At 39.0% G+C, this 19,927-nt stretch overlaps 1 protein-coding gene across 1 annotated transcript in view; it reads right to left on the bottom strand.

Annotated features, from left to right (window-relative positions):
• Positions 1-19,927, bottom strand: part of GCLC (glutamate-cysteine ligase catalytic subunit) — a 32,071-nt gene that overhangs the window by 5,308 nt on the left and 6,836 nt on the right. Inside the window, exons 2-14 of the mRNA XM_032184734.1 lie at positions 14,619-14,731; positions 13,123-13,305; positions 10,916-11,029; positions 10,075-10,133; positions 9,844-9,980; positions 7,377-7,451; positions 6,337-6,453; positions 5,433-5,571; positions 4,807-4,919; positions 4,018-4,110; positions 3,181-3,285; positions 204-285; positions 5-108 (exon numbers count right to left, since the gene is read on the bottom strand). Of these exons, the coding sequence (XP_032040625.1) occupies positions 5-108; positions 204-285; positions 3,181-3,285; positions 4,018-4,110; positions 4,807-4,919; positions 5,433-5,571; positions 6,337-6,453; positions 7,377-7,451; positions 9,844-9,980; positions 10,075-10,133; positions 10,916-11,029; positions 13,123-13,305; positions 14,619-14,731 (1,434 nt within the window). The remainder of the gene's footprint in view (positions 1-4; positions 109-203; positions 286-3,180; positions 3,286-4,017; positions 4,111-4,806; positions 4,920-5,432; positions 5,572-6,336; positions 6,454-7,376; positions 7,452-9,843; positions 9,981-10,074; positions 10,134-10,915; positions 11,030-13,122; positions 13,306-14,618; positions 14,732-19,927) is intronic.

Genomic DNA, 19,927 nt, shown 5'->3' with positions numbered 1-19,927 from the left:
TGACCTTCCCATTGATAATTGTATCGATGCTCATTAAGATGTACTCTTCTGTGTCTGTGCCTGTCCCATTCTGCGCAGAGCCACATCCATCCACGACGACATTTCCACCTTCATAAGTGACAAAGGGAAAGGAAGCAGCAGTTAGAAGGCAAGAGGTACACTAATCATCAACAACTGTGTTGCCAGATCACTTGCTGGGATACCTTTGCAAATATCCTTTCTGAAGTAAAACATTCCCTGCCGGACAGCATCTCTTTTCTGGGCCACCTTCATATTTTCATCCACCTGGAAAAAGAAATATTGCAGAGATTTGTGAATTTTTTGAAAACTAGAATTCTCCAAACCCTCACATTTTGCTCTCATTAACTGAAATATCCCCTATGTTTTTTATTATCTCACCCCAGAAGGTGAAACTCTGGAGGTAATTTTTTTTTTAATTTCCTGTGCAAAACCATGAGGAAATCACATTCCGTAAATCTAGGTCTCTTCAGCAGAAAAGGTGATATATAATGTTAGAACATGCCATGCTAAGCTTTTAAGTTGGACTGAAAACAGGCAACAGGTTGCATCCCACCTGAAAATTCTTTGCATATTCAGATGCAACCTAAATGAGTACAGACGAAGAAAACTGCAACTTTCCTAACAATAGTTTGTTGCTTTTATTAAAAAAATCAATTAAATCTTTAGAAAAGTTAATGCTGAATTTGAGAAAAAAAAACGTTCAGAAACAGAATCCCAGTAACATTGTATGAGAATTATATCTATCCCGTACCTGAACATCTGTTAAACAAACTGCTAATAAAGTAGTTCTAAGTTACAGGCTTCCCAAAAAGTCTACAAAGTACAAAGCACTGCTCATAAGTTTCCAGACAGATTTTGTCCAAGTTTTTTTTTTTTTTTTTACAGGAATGTTCTTTTGGAATTAACAGCACTTTGCTTTGGGATGCTAGCTTTACTATGTTGTCTTTAGAAGAAGGGATACAATTTGCTGAATTCTTTGCTCCACCTCTAATGGAAATAAAATCTTAACTCTTGCCTTTCAAAGCTTTGTTTTTCAAAAGCCTGGTTTTGTTCATGTTGTATTATGAAATTTGTTTACACAACTAGCTAACTGAAATACAACAGTACTCAGACAGAAAAGATCAGCCCCATAATCCTTTATTCTTTTAATTATATGAGGCGGGTTTACCAATGGTTGTGCAATTTGGTGTTGCATTACCTGCTAAATTGCTTGGCAGGCTCAATTTGGTTTCTCCATCAAAAACTCTTCATATTTTTCCTGCACCCAAGCTCTTTTTTGGTCATAACTTGTGTTCATTAGTTAAAAGATTTTTGCACTTTTAAGACATCCCACTTAACATAACTGTGAACTATAAGTGCTAATCTACTGTATTAAGCATGAAATCTGAACTCCCCAACATAAGGAAGAGAATTTCTCTTTGTGGTGTTAGTATGATTTCATACAGAAATAGATCATAACAGTAATCATACCATATATATATATATATATATATATATATATATATATATATAGTTAACTGGCAACTTCAGTTTTTTTCTCCGTTTTGATTAAAACCATTAGAAAAGCGTCAGGACTATTGCTATGCCACAGCCAGTATTGGCAGTGTTTTCTGTTACACAGCTCATCAAAAGCCTTCTGCTGTACAAGATCTTCTTTAAAGTCACCTATAACGCTGCAGGACTGCCCCTTTAAAAAGGGATTTTCTGGTCAGGTGCCTCCGGAAGGTGTACAAAGACGGTTTCCTTCAAAACAGTTCAGCAATTGTGAGGCCGATATTAAGGAAAAAACAAATTTTGCATGGCTAGTTGCAGTTGTGACCAGAATCCAGAGTATCTGTTTTCAATACTGAGTAACACTGCGTGTGCTCAGCTTCTTTCCCTCTCACCCAAACAAAAGCAAGATATAAATAATGTGAGATATAGGCCATAGCCACATTAAAATAAATAACTAAGGAAGTTACAGTTTTAGCCTCCACAGATTACTTTCCCCACCTGTAAAATGGTGGAAATATCTCCTTTCCCATTCTTCAAGCAGATTTGTGACAACGGGCTTTTATCAACATTTCTGTAGTAGTCTGACATTGTTGGGCACCACAGAAATTCCACCATCAGCAGCAGGCAGGGCTTCAGGGAAATATTTTGTTCAGCTTTCACTAAACAAGCATGAAGCCTCACAGCAACCAAACAGGAAAAGAACAGTACTGCGTGGCTACTGCTCACTGAAATGCAGCAGCAGGTCTGCAGAAAGAGTTTGCAGTTGAAATGAAGGCAATGGCTTAATACTTTTGTAAAAAAGAAAATGACAAACTCTCCACAGACCTGTTTCATTTGGCAACTGTGATAACATTTCTGCAGCAAAGCTTATACACTATTTATTCCTTCCTCCTTTTACAGAACTTGCACTAGAACAGATGCCTGAAGTTTAACTTTTATTCTTGCCCTGGATGCAAGACAACAAGATAAACTTAGGAGGAGAGCTAAAGTACCTGGCCACCAGCACTGGATGGCACAAATGACTGGAAATTATTACCGGGAGAATAAATTTAATACAATGCCAAATTTTTAAATACGTAAGTCAAAAGGAATAAGTGAAGAAAGAACAAGGAGGCATGAATTTGTGTAAGCTGCTGGAAAGGTGGATCTTGGTGGGAAAGCAAACACGGAAAAGTCAAGTTTGGCAACCTGAAAAAAATTAATTTTATCATTTATGTTGAAGTACCTTTGGCAAACATATTTTGGCTTTGTGTAAAAGGAACAAAGAGAAGATGCAGCAAATTTTCTTACTGCTAAAAGCTGAAGGCTAAATTCAGATTATTTCTTCTAAGAATAGGTAAGACATTTTTGCTTCTGATAACTTAAAAATTTCTGTGAACAGTTTATAAATAATGGTCCATCAGACATTTTTAACGGAGCCATAAAATGCAAATGGGAGAAAGCTAACTGTCTGTAAAGCCTAACGCCATTAGATAACAGTATTTTTAATATAGTGTAGAAGTGAAGTTGATGCCAATTATTGGTCCAGATTTAAACTGATTGAAAGATAGTAATGATTGTTCTGTAAGTGTACAAATATTAATTCCTAGCTTGCAGAGGATAGCAATCAACTGGAATGCAAATATTTTGCAATTAGCTCTAGTACATCTGACCTTTCACACCTACCTTGGACAAAGGAATGAGAAAATCCAGTTTGTATGACAGAATCACTCTGGTTAGCAGTACCACAAACACAACGTATGCAGAGTTTTCGAAGTCTGTTAACTGGACCTAGACATGAAAGGATTAGAGACTGAATTACTCTAGTGGGAACATGCTCATAGAATTAGATGGCTATCTGGGAGAGTTTAAAAGTGTGACTCAAGCACTCATGTTGATACTTGTATTCACACACACACACTACTAGCAGAGATGGTGATGTACATACTGGAATCAAGGCCTTCAAATGCACAACGCAGTGCACACACTTCAACAAGCTCAACCCTTTAATCCAATGCCAAAGCACACTTGTGTTTCAAAAGGCTAATAACTTGCATCTTTGGGCTCTCTGTGTAATTACAAATGCAGAACAACTTTTAAATTTCTACTTAGGGGATTCAGTTCAGACAGCTCTGAAATAGACAGCTATAAAATAAAAGCACTTACAAAACACAAAATAGTGACTGTGGAATTGTTCAGTACCAACAGAAGTACTGGATAAATAAGGTCCCTGGAAACTAAATGGCTCTTTGTTTGCAATAGCTTTAGTACAAGCCTAATTCCTTTCCCCATCACCCCAAATCCATTAGCATGCTTTGCTGTGCTACAGTGGATTCTCCTGTCAGTCGCATTCCCACAGTCCGTGTCTGATTAAACACTGCTGTCCAGTTCATTTGCGTCTGGCAATTCAGAGGGGAGAAAACACAGCATAAGTAATAAGGGCCTGATACTTGATGACAGCAGGCCCCATACTCTTCCACTTAAAAGTGAACGTGTTTTTGTGCGTATTGACTCTTTCCTTACCTCCATAGGCCTGAATTCCACTCTCCATCCTATATCCGAATTTGGAGGAGGTGGCTTAAATCTCATTGTCTGCCAGTTTGTAGACTGTATGTTCTGCAAAGCACATGAAAAAAATCTGTCAGTCTAGATATGCATCAACCTATAAGATCAAAGCAAAATGAACAAACAGCTACTGTCTTAGTCGTTTCCCAAGAACAGCTCATCAACTTCACAGAGAAATGCTTCCAAACTGAGTTGCTCAACTTCCTAAAAACTATAATGTAACTACTCATCCAAGAAGCAGATATGCTGTACTTTCTCATGCTATTTTGTTTGAGGATTACATAAAAGATACTAGGATGTGTTGAGATTATGCTGGCCTTTCCATAAGAGATCAATTCATCCAAATGTAAAAATACACAATATTACTATAGCTATTACTTCATAATCATTATAAGATTATACAGATTTTAATAAATCTATGTAAGACACACACACGAATCAGAGAAGTCATGCAAAACAGTTTTCAGGAAGTCACAAAAAATGCAATTCCCCATAACAATGGGGATAATTAGTTTGGGCCCTTTGTATTTTGTTGGATATAAAATATGCTATCATCTTCTTCAAAGTAAATGGTGAAACAAAAATATGTGCTTACAGCTACAAAGTCACATGCTAAGCAAGTAGCTTAAGTGAAAAACTCAAGAAAAAATATTCTTAGCTAACAGTCATCCTCCAATTAAGCAGTACTATAAAACATTTCACACACACACCTCTACATCTATTAAATTCCTCTAAATCAGATACAACCTCAAAATGATCAGATTCATTTGCATCATCAAGATGTATTTTCTCCTCAAACAAAGTCAGTGGGTCTCGAATGAACAAGTGTGCAATATGCTGTGCCAAAAGGTGGTCAATACCTACAAAATGAAAATTCGGAGAAACATTTCAGACATTGCAAAGCAGGCTCTAGGAAACAACTTGATTTATAAGAACCAAAAATGAAAAATTCCAATTCCGCAATACTATCTTAACCCACCATATCCTGTTAAGGTTTAAATGATTACTTTGGGAAGGAAGGAAATGATTAAAGAGAAAAATGAACAAGTTCTCCTTTGGAAGTGGCAACTGGATATTGGTGTGGCTGCCATTCTTTCCGTTTTCTGATGCAACTCTGTGCCACGTTTCCTAATGCAGTTCTGCTCTCTCCACAAAGATAAACATTAGTACACGAAACACTAAGCTTCCTGAATTGGAATTAGGGACAGCTTCTAATTCTATTTATTTTTAATTTCTCAATACCACAATGCACAGATACTTTGAGTAGAATCACTATCAGGGAAGCATGATCAAAACAAAAAGTTAAATGTAAAAATATCCCCACACACTGCAAGCATAATTCTAAACCTGCTCATAATGAAGCAAACACTTACCTTCCTTTATTAGGTGCTCGTAGATATCTTTGTCTATTGTCAAATCAATGTCATTGTATTTCTCACCACATTCAGATAGATAACTGTCTATGGAATCATATCTGGATTTACTGATTCTATAATGGTTGTTCTTCAGTGGCTATATAATTTAAGAATACAATATTTTAACAGCTTGTTAACAATGTTACCTAAGTTTTGCTCACTAATGACACTTATGTGAGAATTATTATCCTGTTTAAAATATCCTACAGCCTCAATTAAAATTATTCAAAGTATGAGTCTTAAACGGAAACATTTTCCTGATGCAACAGAACATTATTACCCCGACTGTCTGGAAAGCATTATTATACCTATTGCAACACATACTGATGCAGTTTCATTCACACACATTGTTAGAGATATTCTTAAACTGTGTAGCTCAAGAAGTATTTCTAGTATTTTTGTTTGCTTGTTTTTAATTCCCTAAGTGTCCTGGATGCCAATTCTTGAAGTTCTAGCAACTGGCTCTCTTCACGTAGCTCCAGTTTACACTACTAGATTACTCAGCATCACCCACTATTTAACTCAAAGCAATTTTTGCCTTTTGGGCTTAAGCACAAAATGGAAATTTTAAACACAGAAGGACAATTTTTAGCAAGCTGTGGAGGAGTGAAAGTGGAGTTTTACTGGAATTCCATATCTAACTGAAAACATATTTGCTAACATAAGCTGTACAACCAAGATGACTGTTTGCACCATCTCTCGTGCATTTACCACAACGACTGCCACATTCCCTCATTAGGGATTCTGATGACCACAGGCAGAATTTGATAATAAAGGAAGTTAAAAAAAATTTTGCCTGGAAAAAAAAAAAGCCAACACACAACAAAAAAAATAATGGACACCTACTACTTAAATCACTTACCTCCAGCCCCCTCTCTTCTCGTGTTCGATCATCTACAGATGCAGAGATTACTCCCCAGCGACAATCAATATCAGACACATAGCCTCTGTAGAACGGAGATGCAGCACTCAATGCCATCTGAAAGAAAACAGCCTGATATGAACACAAAGGACAAGCCAAGGAACCAAACACACTATCTTAATCCCATAGGGAAGGGAAATTTGCCAGTCCAGAAGTAACTGAAGTACAAACTACGGTTTGGCATGTAAATGAAGCCCATACCATAGTCTCTCAATTGTTATCTCCATAAAATGCCTAGACGAAAGGTCAGTATTACTGACACAACAGCTTATGCTTTCCAAATGCACTACCTCTACAGATGAGCATTTAAGGAACAGAAAGTTGATACAGGTAGAAGCAATTGCATAAGAAAAAAATCAGCAAGGATTGTGCTTGCACACTCCTTTAATCCCTGGGAGTTCACTTGGCAAACATTTTATTTCTGTTTAGCTTATCGGCCAGGCATCTTAGCAACAGAGCTGGAATATACCTCACTGAGAGCAGGAGTTCTTCCTGAACAAGGCAAAACTTTATAACACCCATTTCCACATGTTTACAAAAGGGACAGAAGGTGAATCTATTATATGAGACCAAAGCTAAAATTTTTGAAAATTGTTTAAGGAGCGATTTTAACAAGTTTCCATGGAAGATTCTCCAAAATTTGTTTCTAAAGTAATTCAACTAAAGTCTTCTGCATGTGGGAAGCAGGGTAGAGGTGGAGAAACAGACATCTTCTGCTTTGTGGTATCACACTTTTCTTTAAGGAAGACTGTAACACACAAATACACATGCAATCCAAAGTGATAGCTCAGATGCATTAAACATATTTCATCGTTAAATAAACCATACTGTTAATGTGACAACATAATAAGAGACACCAATGCTTTCCCCAGAGTATTAAATTTGTTGCTAGTATTTAAGCTCTTAATTCTGATTTTATTTTTCACACGTAGTGGCTTGCACATAACAAATATCTGATGTGACAGAAGTGCATTACTCACCACAATGGGACAGATTGTGGCTAGCTGATCATAGAGATACCTCGCTTCAGAAATGCTGCAAGCCTGGAATGTCACCTGATAGAGAGAGGAAGGACAGTTGTTGTAACAATTTTTATAATCTACCAGCAGCATTTATGTTACAAGGTTCTTTCCCCACACTTCCCATGTGTACTAAAGCATTTTATACCGCAGCACTTAGGCTGTGACACCAGATACATAAATACTTGCCAGAACCAAAGAAAACTGAGTTAACATTTACAATGCACATGGGCTGATAATGTGCATTCAGGAAACAAGCCAGGAGCCTACTCATTTAAAACAACAGCCAAACTGTTGCACATGCAACATTTATTTTATGTGACAGCTAGTCCTCTTTTAAAGAGCTGTCTTAATTTCAACATGCCTCTGTTTGATCCTGCAATTGAGAAAAATAAATATTTGTGTGTCTACTGTAATACATATGTTATAGTTTTTAAACAATACAGTTTTGCCTGTATTAGAGACCAGGATACAACAAAATGAAGCATTACTTGCATAAACTATTAATGATAAGGAAGCTCTACCACACATAAGCCCCTGGGAAGCTACGATTTCTTAGCGACTTTTGGTGAAATTTGCTCAGGGCAGCATCAAACACAATCTCAACACAGATTTTCCTCATCCACAGATTACAAATCTACAGTCTCCAAAACCATACACATTATTCTTAATCTGACACTAAAGTCCTCCTCATCTGCAAGTAAGCTTCAAAAAAATCCAAATCCATATCCAAAACCTCCTGAGCTTGGCACATGAAGCCTGAATAAGGGCAGAAGCACAGCACTTTGCCTAGACACTTGCAGGGGACATCATCTTTCTCCCCATCTGGCAAGAATTGCACCATCACTGCATATGATCCCAACTGATCCGATCAGGACATTTCTGACCTTGAAAACTCCTTCAGCCAAGTCACAGCCTAGGTGTGTAGTGAGAAAAAGACAAAAGGAAGTCTGCATAGTACAAACTCCAAAAAATAAGTGGGGAACACATGTTTTTCTTCTAGTTGGCAATTAAGAATTAACAGTTAATATGTAAGCAGCTGCTTACAGAGCCTACCAGCTTTTTCTCCATTCTCCCTTTGATGGTAACAAGAGTACTGAATTTGAATTCAACCATTGATTTTAAGGATGGTTAATAGTAAAACAGTGTTTAAAAATATATTAAATTCCTAATTTTAGAATAATCTCGTACAATGACTGCAAGTTAAGGCTGCATTGCTATTGTTGGTCTTAAATAATAAAAAGAGATGGTATAAAACAGGCTGTATCAAGCTTAATAAAATGTGTATAATATTGCCTGTTTTTACACTTTACTACTTATTCTCCCTAGTTTACCCAAATGGACAGGAAACCTTATTTAGCTGTAGTCAAAAACATTTTATCTATGCACCTTTTAAACTTTCTTAATCTCAAAGAGACTTGTTTCACAGCACTGCCAGAAATAACCACATTCCAAACAAGAGGAGCTTGGAGAATTTCCTTTCCCTAGGGACTTAACACTAGGCTCTTCCTCACTCTGCTTCGAAGTTAATGGTGGCAACAGGCAGATTTTATTGACAGTTGCACACATTGCTGCTACCTAAGCCGTCATCCCCTAGCATTGGGTTACTGTGATAGAGAAATTATAGCAATAATTAAGAAATATAAAACACAACAACAAAAGATACTGAAAGAATTAAAGCACTCCCAATATACAACACCTGGATTTAAACTAAAGGTACCTGAACTCAGGCAAATGAATGAAAACAATAAAAATAGGGCATGCATTAACAGGAGCAAAGAAGAACCAGAATGTCTTCTAGTATACTGTGAGAGAAAACAGTTACCCACATGGATTTCATGGTACAAGCAATAAGAAGGAGGCCTCTCAGTAGGTAGTTAAAAATATGTATGAATGAGGAATGTGTACACAGGAGTTAACATAGCTTGTAAAGAAAATGAAACTACACAGAAGAGAGCTACTTATTTTTTAAAGATGTTCCAATAACTTCTTGTCACTTTGTTTTTGTTGTTCTAAGAATTGGGAAAAGCCAAAAAAAAAAATAAGATCAAAACGAATAACCAAAAAACCCACGCATTTGTGCTAGATAGATTGTTTTAATTCCCACTGTGCCCTTTGGTCATGCCTGAAGAAAGAAGTCAGTGGAAGATCTTTCACACCTGAAAAATGTTGGAGTTCCAACAGAAGGTACTTGATCAAGTGAATGGGATGTGACTAGTTTGAGCAAATCCTTTTAAGTAAAGCCTCCAATTCCATTTGAAAATTAGCAGAAAATAAACCTAGATTCCCCTTTTTGCCACTCTGAAAACACAAACTACATTAAGCTAGAGTGATTAGACATAAGGCAAATATTTAAAAAAAAAAAAAAAAGGGGAACAGTTTAGGGAAGACGACATTCATTTACATCTCAAAAGCAGATGCATTTTACCTGAAGACAGCAGTTGCCCATTCCAAAACCCATAGCATCCATATAGATATAGTCTGGTTTAGCTGCTTTTGCTGCTTCTCCATCATCGTTGGGAAATGTTTCGATAAATGGTGATGGTGTGTTCTTATCTTTAAATACTGGATGGAAAACACAGGTACTCAGTAATTCAGAGTAACAGACTGAACATTTTTTTTTGGGAAAAAGAATAAAAGATACATTGGATTTACTCACTTGGTACATTTATGACAACCTTCTCTCCTCTTCGGTGCCGGATATTTCTTGTCAGTGTACTAGAACAAGAAGAATTCAATATCCAAAGGTTTATCTTTATGAAAATAGTTTCAGAGTTAATTCCTCATTAATTTTCATGATTTCAGAATATCAGCTTCCTATTGGTTTTAGGCATTTTCCTTCAGGACCCTTCTTTCCCTGGTTTACAATAGACTATAACAGACAGCACTGAATTTTTCTTCAGTGAAGTCAAACCCACTTAGAGGAACTTAATAGGCAGAAGCAATAGGCTACTGACCCGAAGAATACAAGGGTGAGTGAAAAGGCATTGCTTAGTTTTTAAACAGAATGATTTTGTTTCTTCTAAGTCCTATCCTTATAATCAAAGCTCCGCTTGAACTACACAAGTAGTAGTATAGTAGTATACAAGTAGCATACAAGTAGTACAACACTCATGCTCCATTCCAGAGTAACTTGGGTAAGTTCAGGACACCGAGATGTTTATGGAATAAAATGGACTGTGACATACCTGAATAAGAGCTAGATTAACTGTGAACAAAGTGGTTAATCATGGGATTTCAAACTGGAAACAATTTTGCAGTAGCATAATCAACACCTTTTGCCCCATAATGGCATGAACTACTATATAAAGTTATTTGAGCTTAACAGTTTACTTTATGTCACTTTGACAGAAAATACACCATCACAACCATCTCTGTCCAAGTCCTTGGGACATGTGCAGCAGCTAGCCAAGTAGTTCTCTATTGCAGGTATTCCTATAATATTACAGCACAGAAAAAAAGAGTTCAGTTTCTCATTCAGACTCCTGAAACGCTCTTACCTAAACCTAGGATGTTTATTGATGGCTTCATCTGGAAAGAAGAGGGATTTTGAAGCTCCTCCTTCTACTGGCGTTGGCTTATATTCTGGCACCGTAAATCCAGGACACCCTAACCTATATAACACAACAATGAGAGTCCAAGTTGTAATGAATACAGACTGTGATTTTAAAAGGGTCAGATGACCTAAGATTAGGATCTCAGTATACAAAGGGAAAAAAAAAAAAAAAAAAAAAAAAAAAAAAAAAAAAAAGGATTTTTAAAAACTTGAATCTAAGTCTGATTACTTCTAAAGTGCTTTTCAAGACTGTTACCTACCCATCTGGAATTGCCAGAAAGAGTTACCATAAAAAGGTCAGTGCCTGTCAACAGCTGGCTTCTGTTGTAGTTAAAACAGACTTATTTTTTAAAATGTATTACTTCATCTCTGAACACTAAATGCGGACCTTTTCAGTGGCCAAATTAGGAAACTTCACAGCATTATACAGAGTAAGCTCACATATTTTTAGGGCATTAGTACCTGTCATTAATAGTGACACACACTGGCATTCAGTGCCTCAGTTTCTCTACACGCTGCTGGTTAACATTCAATTTCTGACATATGTAGTTTACCCAGTTCTGCCCCCAACAAACCACCTCTGTTAAAAGGACGTACCTAACTAATAATTAGAGGTAGTTTCATGTGTTACACACAAGCAAATGTCATAGCAATTTGTGATTTTGGAACTTTGAAGAACCCCCTAATGGGAGAAACCTAGGAAGTAACAAAAAGTTACACCTATAAGGCATAAAATGCTGAGATATGAGCAAGAAAATCAAAATAAAACCCTCCTCTTTGGAGCCTTGGAGGATGTAACAACAGGAAAAAAAAATCCTGGAAAAGTAAGTTAGCAAGACTCCAACAAACACGGATTTGAATGGCAAAACAGTTAAAGGCAGAAATAAGAAATATGTTCTCCCTACACAGCCTAGGGAGAACAATCTCTGAGGGATGAAACTATGAATCATTCCAAAGATAAGTCATATGCAGACTGTACATATTATTTGCCAGCTTCTACTGAATGAAGTCTAATGTACTGTTTCCACAGTCATGTAAAAACTATTTATCTGTATCTCTTTAGTCCTTGTGAGACTGGACGTGAATTCTTTTATACAAAATTTATTGGAGTAATCTTTTTGTAAGGTTGCAGGGCAAAAATGCAATTCTGCAACACACTGAAAACTGCTTACTATAGGAGTTTAAAAAAGCGCTCATTACTATAGACATATCTAGTCTAGTTCCCATAAAGAAGAAGCATAGTTTAATCAATAGAGAGACCTCAGGGTAGAATACATGAGGTATTTTGGTACCTGATTTTCGCTGCTAAATCACATTTTGTACTGTTCACGCTCCTGGCAACAATTCAGGGCGTTCTGTACTACACAAGAAACCAGCCAGTAAGGCCAAATGCTTCTGTTTTATTGCAGATTTTTTTTTTGAACTATTTTAAGCATAATTATCTTCATTCGTTTGACTGACCAGGCTAGTTCAAATGAACACATTAAATCCCCCCTCAGAATTATGTTTGAAAGTCACAAAGTTCAGTTTCTCCTAGGCAATGAGGAACATCCTGAATGTACTTTTTCAAGAGTCTCCTTACAATAAGATGAAATCTACCCTTTGTAAGGATGTTACGACCTCAGGAGAGGTCTACCTTTTCTAGATTCAATAAATACAGGACTATAGAAGCTTTACATGTCCATTTTGTAAAGGTAATCACTTTCCTTTTCTACTGCGTTCAAAGTAATAAAAGGAAGTATGCATGTGCTTCAGTGAATATGTAGTATTAAAAAATAGATCAGGTTAGCCAAGTTTTATAGAACTGATATTTATAAAGATCAAAGCTTGGAAAATCGGTAAATGGAAACCTTTACCATATCAATTCAAGATTGCAGGCTACTCTGCATACTATACTTTGTTATGAATAATCAAATTTTCTCTCCTACTGCAAAACTATCATAGATTAGAAGCTTAAAAATATAAAAGATGCAGATTTATTTCTGTCTCACAGCAATAAAAAAAATTTGAAAACATGACTGGAACATTAACTACTTTAGTGGAGTCATATTTTGCTCAGTTTCATTGTACTGTTTAGCTATACAGTAAAAGAGAAAAAGCATATATGGAGAATAAGGAGACGGTGTTACACTTCTCAAACAACAATCTCACCTTGGAAAAGATGTCACAGTGCAAACAGCCTCATTTTCTTTCAGCACAGAGGCAGCCTCTTGCCTCCTTTTCCTCATGTTGTCTTGTACAGTGTTGAATTCAGACATGGTTCCTCCATATGGCTGCCCAGGTGTCCCTTCAATCATATAGCTTCCATATTCTGGTCGCCAGAGCGTTGGGTGGCTTTAGTAAATAAATAGCATTATTTAAGTATTTATGCAACTTCAAAAAAGATAGGTTATTAGTATAAATTTCAGACAAAGGCAACTTGTAAGAAAAACCTCCTAAAGCTGATTATTTGGTGGAGTAGAGTGGTACGATGTACCTTCAAATGGATGGAATCACTTGGAGACAGTTGAGAGAAATTAAGGTACAGTTTTTCCACTAGAACTGGTGTATAATGCAGTAAGCAGAAACTGCCTGGGCTGACAGCTTCAGTGTCTGTCTCAAACTTTGTTTCTTGGGGTTGTAACACGCTACAGAAAAAGCCACACAAATTATGCTCCATTTCTTATTCCTACTGGCTGTGGAAACCTGGTCAGATTTCACAAATTTATTGGGCTAAGAAATGAAATGAAGTTTAAGCACACCATTAACCCCTGAAAAGCATCTTTCTTTCCTGACAAGCCACCCCACCTCCATGGAGCACAAAGGCAGAGCAGCATTGTCCCTACACTCCTCTGTACATGAATAGTTTGAAGCACAAAGTCTTAAAAGAAGAGAAATTGCTTCTTGTAGGCTTTCAACAGCTCCTCTACCCTGGAAGAAAAATAGGAAAGCCTTGCTGGATACCAGGCGTTCCTAGCAAGGAGCAGACAGGCTCAGGGCACAAAGGCCTTTTATCACCACAGCAGTTTCTCCAACTTCCTTTAAGCTTCTGGCTCTCTTCAGCCAAAACACTTCAGTATCTCTGGTCTCATTCCTCTGCTTTGGAAAAATACATCTGGTGCCATGAATTAGAAGGGAATTTGCAGTTCCCTGGCTAGCTGAAGTAGGGATATGATCCACTTATTACTGCAAACTCCACAGGAGAGGATGGGGAAGAACTGCCCTGCCACCTTACGCCCAGCCTTCTGCCAAAAATAGGACAGTGTTCCTACAGATAGCAGCTCTCTTACACAGACCTCATTCACTCCTGTAGCCAGGGATGCATGGCTCAGTGTACACATGCACTTCAGCAGGGAAGGAAGGTCTGGTATACAATTACTGAGTACACACAGACACAAAACCAGAGCAGGACAAAACAAACACTGAAACTGCAGCTTCTGTGGGCTCACCATTACACCCTTCATTTTCACAAGGCATAACATGAAAGGTGCACGGACTGCCTGCAGGTGCGCTCAGAGCCTTTCACTTCCTGCACCCCAGTTTAATCTGCAAATATTGGTACCGGTGGTTTATGGTTTTACAAAGAGCAGACTTGAAAGTTAATTGTACAAAATTCTGTACGGTATCATAATGGGAAGAAGAAAAAGTAACAGGAAACAGCTACTCACTTGGGGTTTATCTTCTCCCCCTTGTCTTGCAGCGTCTGAAGAACTTCTTCGCCACACAGCAGTAAGCGTACTTTCTTATTCTCATGGTCAAATTTTACTAGCATATACTCCACCTTGTAAATAATAAAAACAGAACAACCAGTTAAAAGATGGGATTTTCTTCACACACAAATTCATTGGCGCATGAATTTAAGTATCAGCTATAAAGGGATGACAGACGTCAGACTGGACTTCACCTCTAGAGAGGCTTAAAACCATAGCTAACTACGAATGTGGTAAACAATACTGAAGAAGACAGCTGCTTGCTCATTTCATCTTGAATGAAGAACCGAAAATTCCTTGAAATCTGATTTGAAAATCCTCAGTTTTTAACTGTGCTCACTTCAGAGATTCTGAATTTGCATTTGCCTCCATTATTGGCATTATTTGCTAAACCATGCAAACTATTAACCACAAGCGTGCCTCTGTCATCCCATGGGTTACAGTCTACAGCTGACTAAAATAAAATAAAATAAAAAAGATAAACCCTCACTTAAAAACAGGATGTCCATTTACATCAGCCACTTGTTGGAGCTATAAAGCCTACAGCCACAGAGCCTCAATTACAGCACAGAAAGCCCAGGGTTGTAACGAACGGCACCAGCCCTGCCATGAATACACTCCAGCTCTTGGTAGAGCACAGGCGCTTCCACCCTTTCTTGGTTCAGCCTTGCTTCCACGGCCCTTCTTGCCTCCCTGCCCCACGGCCTGCCTTCCTGACCCCACAGCACCTTGCTCCAGGCCTCTGCCCCTCCACGTCCCCAGGGCTGTCACCTCCACCTGCTCCTGGCACCACACCGGTGGAGAACTCGACCCAAGAAGCCGCTAAAGAAAGCGGTGCCAGTGCTGTGCTCCAGATCCGAAGGAAATGGTTTTTGCCCAGAGATTACCTGAAAGCCATCAGACCCGGAACACCCACACTTCAAACCTTCTAATCTCAATGCATACTTGCTATCAAAACTCCCTTAAGGCCTTTTAGAGCACCACCTGACAGTCACCTGGACATTATAACCCTTCTGTACTTACTGATATAACTATTTCCTGACACATATTTGGAAGGGGATGCTTTGCCTGCCAAGTAAAATCAGAAATCATACATGGAAATGCATCACAAGGGCTGTGAGAACTCCTGGCTGGCCCAGCAGTGATACACAATGCTTTCTGTTTGCAGCTCTCAAACCCCTGCTTCCACAACTTTCACGACTAATCTAATGTAAACATCAAGTTCGAGTTGTGAACTGTAAATCCACTGCTAGAATTTATCAGTCTTTGTGCTGTGCTATTCAGTCATTTTTTCTGACTTTGTGTAGGATGCCATCCAGCAGTACTTACTGAACTCAGCTGCTTCGATGCCAGAGGCTCAGACTCACCACGACACAGATTTTGGAGCTGCTGGGTCCAAGCTGGCAGCAACTTCTTTTTGTACAGAAGTCTGTGAGTATAGGAAAACGGGCTGCCAAAGCACAGGAAAGCTTGTGCGGTGCTTTCCAGCACACTGTAAGTGGATTTGTGGGCTTCCCAGTCTTTGGTTACTTTGGCATTCACAGAAGAGTTGTTGCTAGCCGCAGTGACAATGAATGTAATCCTCTGTTGGGATTTGTGATTAAATCTGAAACAGCATTACCCGAGAATGTTTGTAATTCTACAGAATCTGATTAGACAAATCCTGCAGGGACTCATTGAGCAATTATGCATGTTCTCAGTATTTTTTAAGATCAAATCTTAATCCCCTAAAGAAAAATGATTTCTAGTTTCCATGCAAGACGCTATTTCTTTGTGCAGCATGTTTTGTGGTTTGTGTGTATTGTGCCACAACAATCTACTCGAGATAACTGCAGACAACAGTCAACCAGAACGCACTCGAGCACTGATTTAGTTATTACTGAGTACCAGTCTCTCACTCTCAAGTGACACTTGACCTGTGATTAGTGGGGATATAAAAGGACTTTTTTCACACCTTCTGGTTTTCCTACCACATCTCTTCCTGCTTTGGAAAAGCTTCAGCCAACTTATCCTTGCTTAGACCCAGCCCGAACTAGTGGAGGTACATAACTGCAGTTCTCCAAGTTATAAAGACAGACGTGTGACAGGGTATATTGAGCCTGCTGCCCTCCTGGCATCCCACCACACAGTCCTTGTGGTGCCTGCAGGACGGACTGAAAGCAGAAACATGGCAGAGTAATTGCAGCTGTGTTTGAGAGACACCAAAGGCCAACACTTGTCCACTATTCTAATTTATGTTCCTGTGATTAGCCTCCTATCTCAGTAATCCCTCTCCAAATCTAATTACAACAAGCTGGTAGAGTGAACACTGTACTTCTCTATAAGCTGTATTATATACAGCTTAAAAGTTCCACAAAAGAAAATTAGCCAAAAGAATGTAAAGAAGCATTAAGCCAAGAAGGCAACAAGAAAGAAACCAAAACGTTTCATGATCTGAGTGCTGTAGTGAATATATTTCATTTATGCAAACAGCTTTAGAAACAACTGCTACTCTTGCCTCTGGAAACATTTGACTAAACCTTCAAAGTTGTCTTCACACACAGAAGATCTGCCATTAATTTTAATGAGAAAAGAAGAAAGCTTCAGACAGCTGCCAACGATTCCAAGTAACCCACAGAGTATCTTGCCAACAGAGGGACCGACTGAATGGGCATCCTTGAAGAATTTAATTTAAGCTCATCAAAAGATTTAGCCTCCAGCTAGAAAAAGGGAAACAAATTCACAGTTCACACATTTTTACATTTAACTTCAGCTCTTCGTTTACAGACTTTGCACATGTTTTTTATCCACAGTGAAGTTCAGAGAGCTGCGGCCTAGCTGAAAGCATCAGTATGCCCATGAGAGCTTTGACTCTGAAAGCCAAGTGTGTGGGGCTTCACCCAGCCTTTGTAATTCATCGCTTTGCCAGACTCCTTTATAGTTCACTTTTCTCCCTGTTTTTAACTAGTTTATCTGCAAGGGAAGCACACCTTGCCACTGTAAGGAAGGCAGACACCACGGATCCTTGTGTCTAGCTGGGGCTCTTGTCCCAAAGCAAACCAAACCCTAGACGTCACTCTTCTCCGGCTAGAACATGATGCATGAGGAGAAAAAAGCCTGCCACTTGGCTCCCTCCTGCACAGAGGGGTGTACAACATGGTTTCAGTGGTCTAAACCCTCCGAACAGCAAGAGTCTGTCCAGCTCACAGAAGTGTGGTGGACACCTCACCAGGAGAGGGACAAGAGCTTGGCCGAGAAGATTGTGAAGTGAAAGCTGTAAATCCCTCCACATATACAACAAGCCTAGGAAAAAGTTAAATGCATTCAAATGGCAAATAAATTCTACATACAAAATTAATAATATTCAAGTGCAACAGGTCTACCTCTGAGCCAAAAAAAACCCTGTTCTTTACCAGCTTCCTTCAACTACTAACCTGCAGCATACTGCAACTACAGAATATTTCCACATCAGTTTCACTCCATGGCCTTGTCTTCTAAGAGGGAGGCCTTCACCAGCAGCTCGCTGTCAGGACAGTACCTAGAATAGCCCTGCTTCATTTGTCAGGATTACTTCTCATAGCTGGCTACTGGAGAAATGTCAGGCTTTCAAAATTCTTAATGCTGCTTCTGTAAATATGACTGCAAACAAGACCTTGAATCACCCTCAACTGGGGAAGAGCCAAACCACTCTCCCCACACGAAGCCAAATAGTTGTTACTGGACTTGCCCGGCAGCAACATGAAAGCTAATAGTCCTCTGAAAATGGGCGAGCATGTCTAAAGCTGTGTTTGAGTGCTAGAGTTCATGGAGTTTTATTTGACCATAATTGCATGTATTCTTCCTGCAGAGAACTCGCTACTTAAGACTGAAGAAATATCCGTCAAGCAACTCTACAGCAGCAGCAACGCTACGAGCTGAGGAGGACTTAAGCTGATGCAAGTGCCACAGGGTATCATTGTCCAAATACACACCTGGGCAGCGGCCAGTTTCCCAGCATCAGCTCCCCTCCCAGCACACAACTAACACCGTTATGCCAGGTACACCAGGAACAAAGCCTGGCTAACATTTGGGCAAAAGCCTTTGCTCCAGAGCGTAGTTACTCAGGTGCTTTTAGCATACCAACTATTTGCCATGAGGCACATCTGTATGTAAATACACAAGTAGGAATTTGGTCTCGCAGCTCGGTAAGGTCAGACATGAGGTGCTGAGCAGGCTGAGATTCTAAAACAGAGGAAGATGTGTCAAAAAGAGTTACCTGAAAAGGAGCTGCTTTTGAGAGGAAAGTGGGCAAGTTTGCATGCTCTCTGCCCTGTCCATCCTCCTGGGAAGATCAGCCCTGTGCACTCGCCTTTTACCTGGGCTTCTGATCGCCTGCCTCCGGCTAGACCTGATCACAAATGAGTCACTGGAGACACAGCAGAGTCCTGGATGACTCACAGCCGACCCTTCTTCCTAGAATAAAATCTTAGTGATGCTTTCTTCCCTAGCAGTGCCTTCACTGGGCAGCCACTGCCACAAGGATCTGGAGCAATTGCTGGAGTCACCTTATAATGCCAGCTGTCTTTATGCATACTTCACCCCTGGCCTGGAGCTTTTAAGAAAGATCTAAGGTTTTCCTGACTTTTCTTGGCTTTTGCTGACTATTCCCAGAAGCCACTAGAACATTTAATTCACATCTCTTCACGTAGTACGCCTCATATATTTACGTACACAATAAATAAAAAGGCAACCTTTCCTCTCAAGAGCCTCAAACAAAACAAAACTCATTTCACCAGTTATTAAACTACATCATAGCAAGAAAACATAATTCCTGATACATTTATTGGTCAGTTAATGCATCATTAACATGCCACATATCATTAAAATAACAGCCTACAGAAGAATAAAGTTTTAATAACCTGACTGCTCATCAAAAGACCTCTACCACAAGTATTCAGTGCTAAAGTGCAAAAAGTAGGTTTTTCCATAAGCATGCGTATTTGCAATATATGTAGAGTTTTTTAAACACAGCTATTTTCTCACCACTGCTGTCATAAAACGTGGAGCCACAGTAATAACCAGATCATGATGCACCTTTAATGAAAGGTTTACTGGCCCACAAAGGACAGCCTAACCCCCGAGGGAGTGAACTTACGAGGAAAACAACTCTGGGATCGCAGCAGAAGCCATTCTCCCCATTTCTCATCAGCAAGCCTCCAAACTGCTCACTGTCACAATGCAGAGCACTCCCATGCTCACAGGACTACAATGGGTATTTTCTGTTGTAAAACTTTTTTTTTTTTAATCTG

Source organism: Aythya fuligula, chromosome 3, assembly GCF_009819795.1.
Source record: "Aythya fuligula isolate bAytFul2 chromosome 3, bAytFul2.pri, whole genome shotgun sequence".
Lineage (NCBI taxonomy): Eukaryota > Metazoa > Chordata > Aves > Anseriformes > Anatidae > Aythya > Aythya fuligula.
Note: the sequence above shows the minus strand (reverse complement) of the source record. Positions and strands in the feature narration are given on the sequence as shown.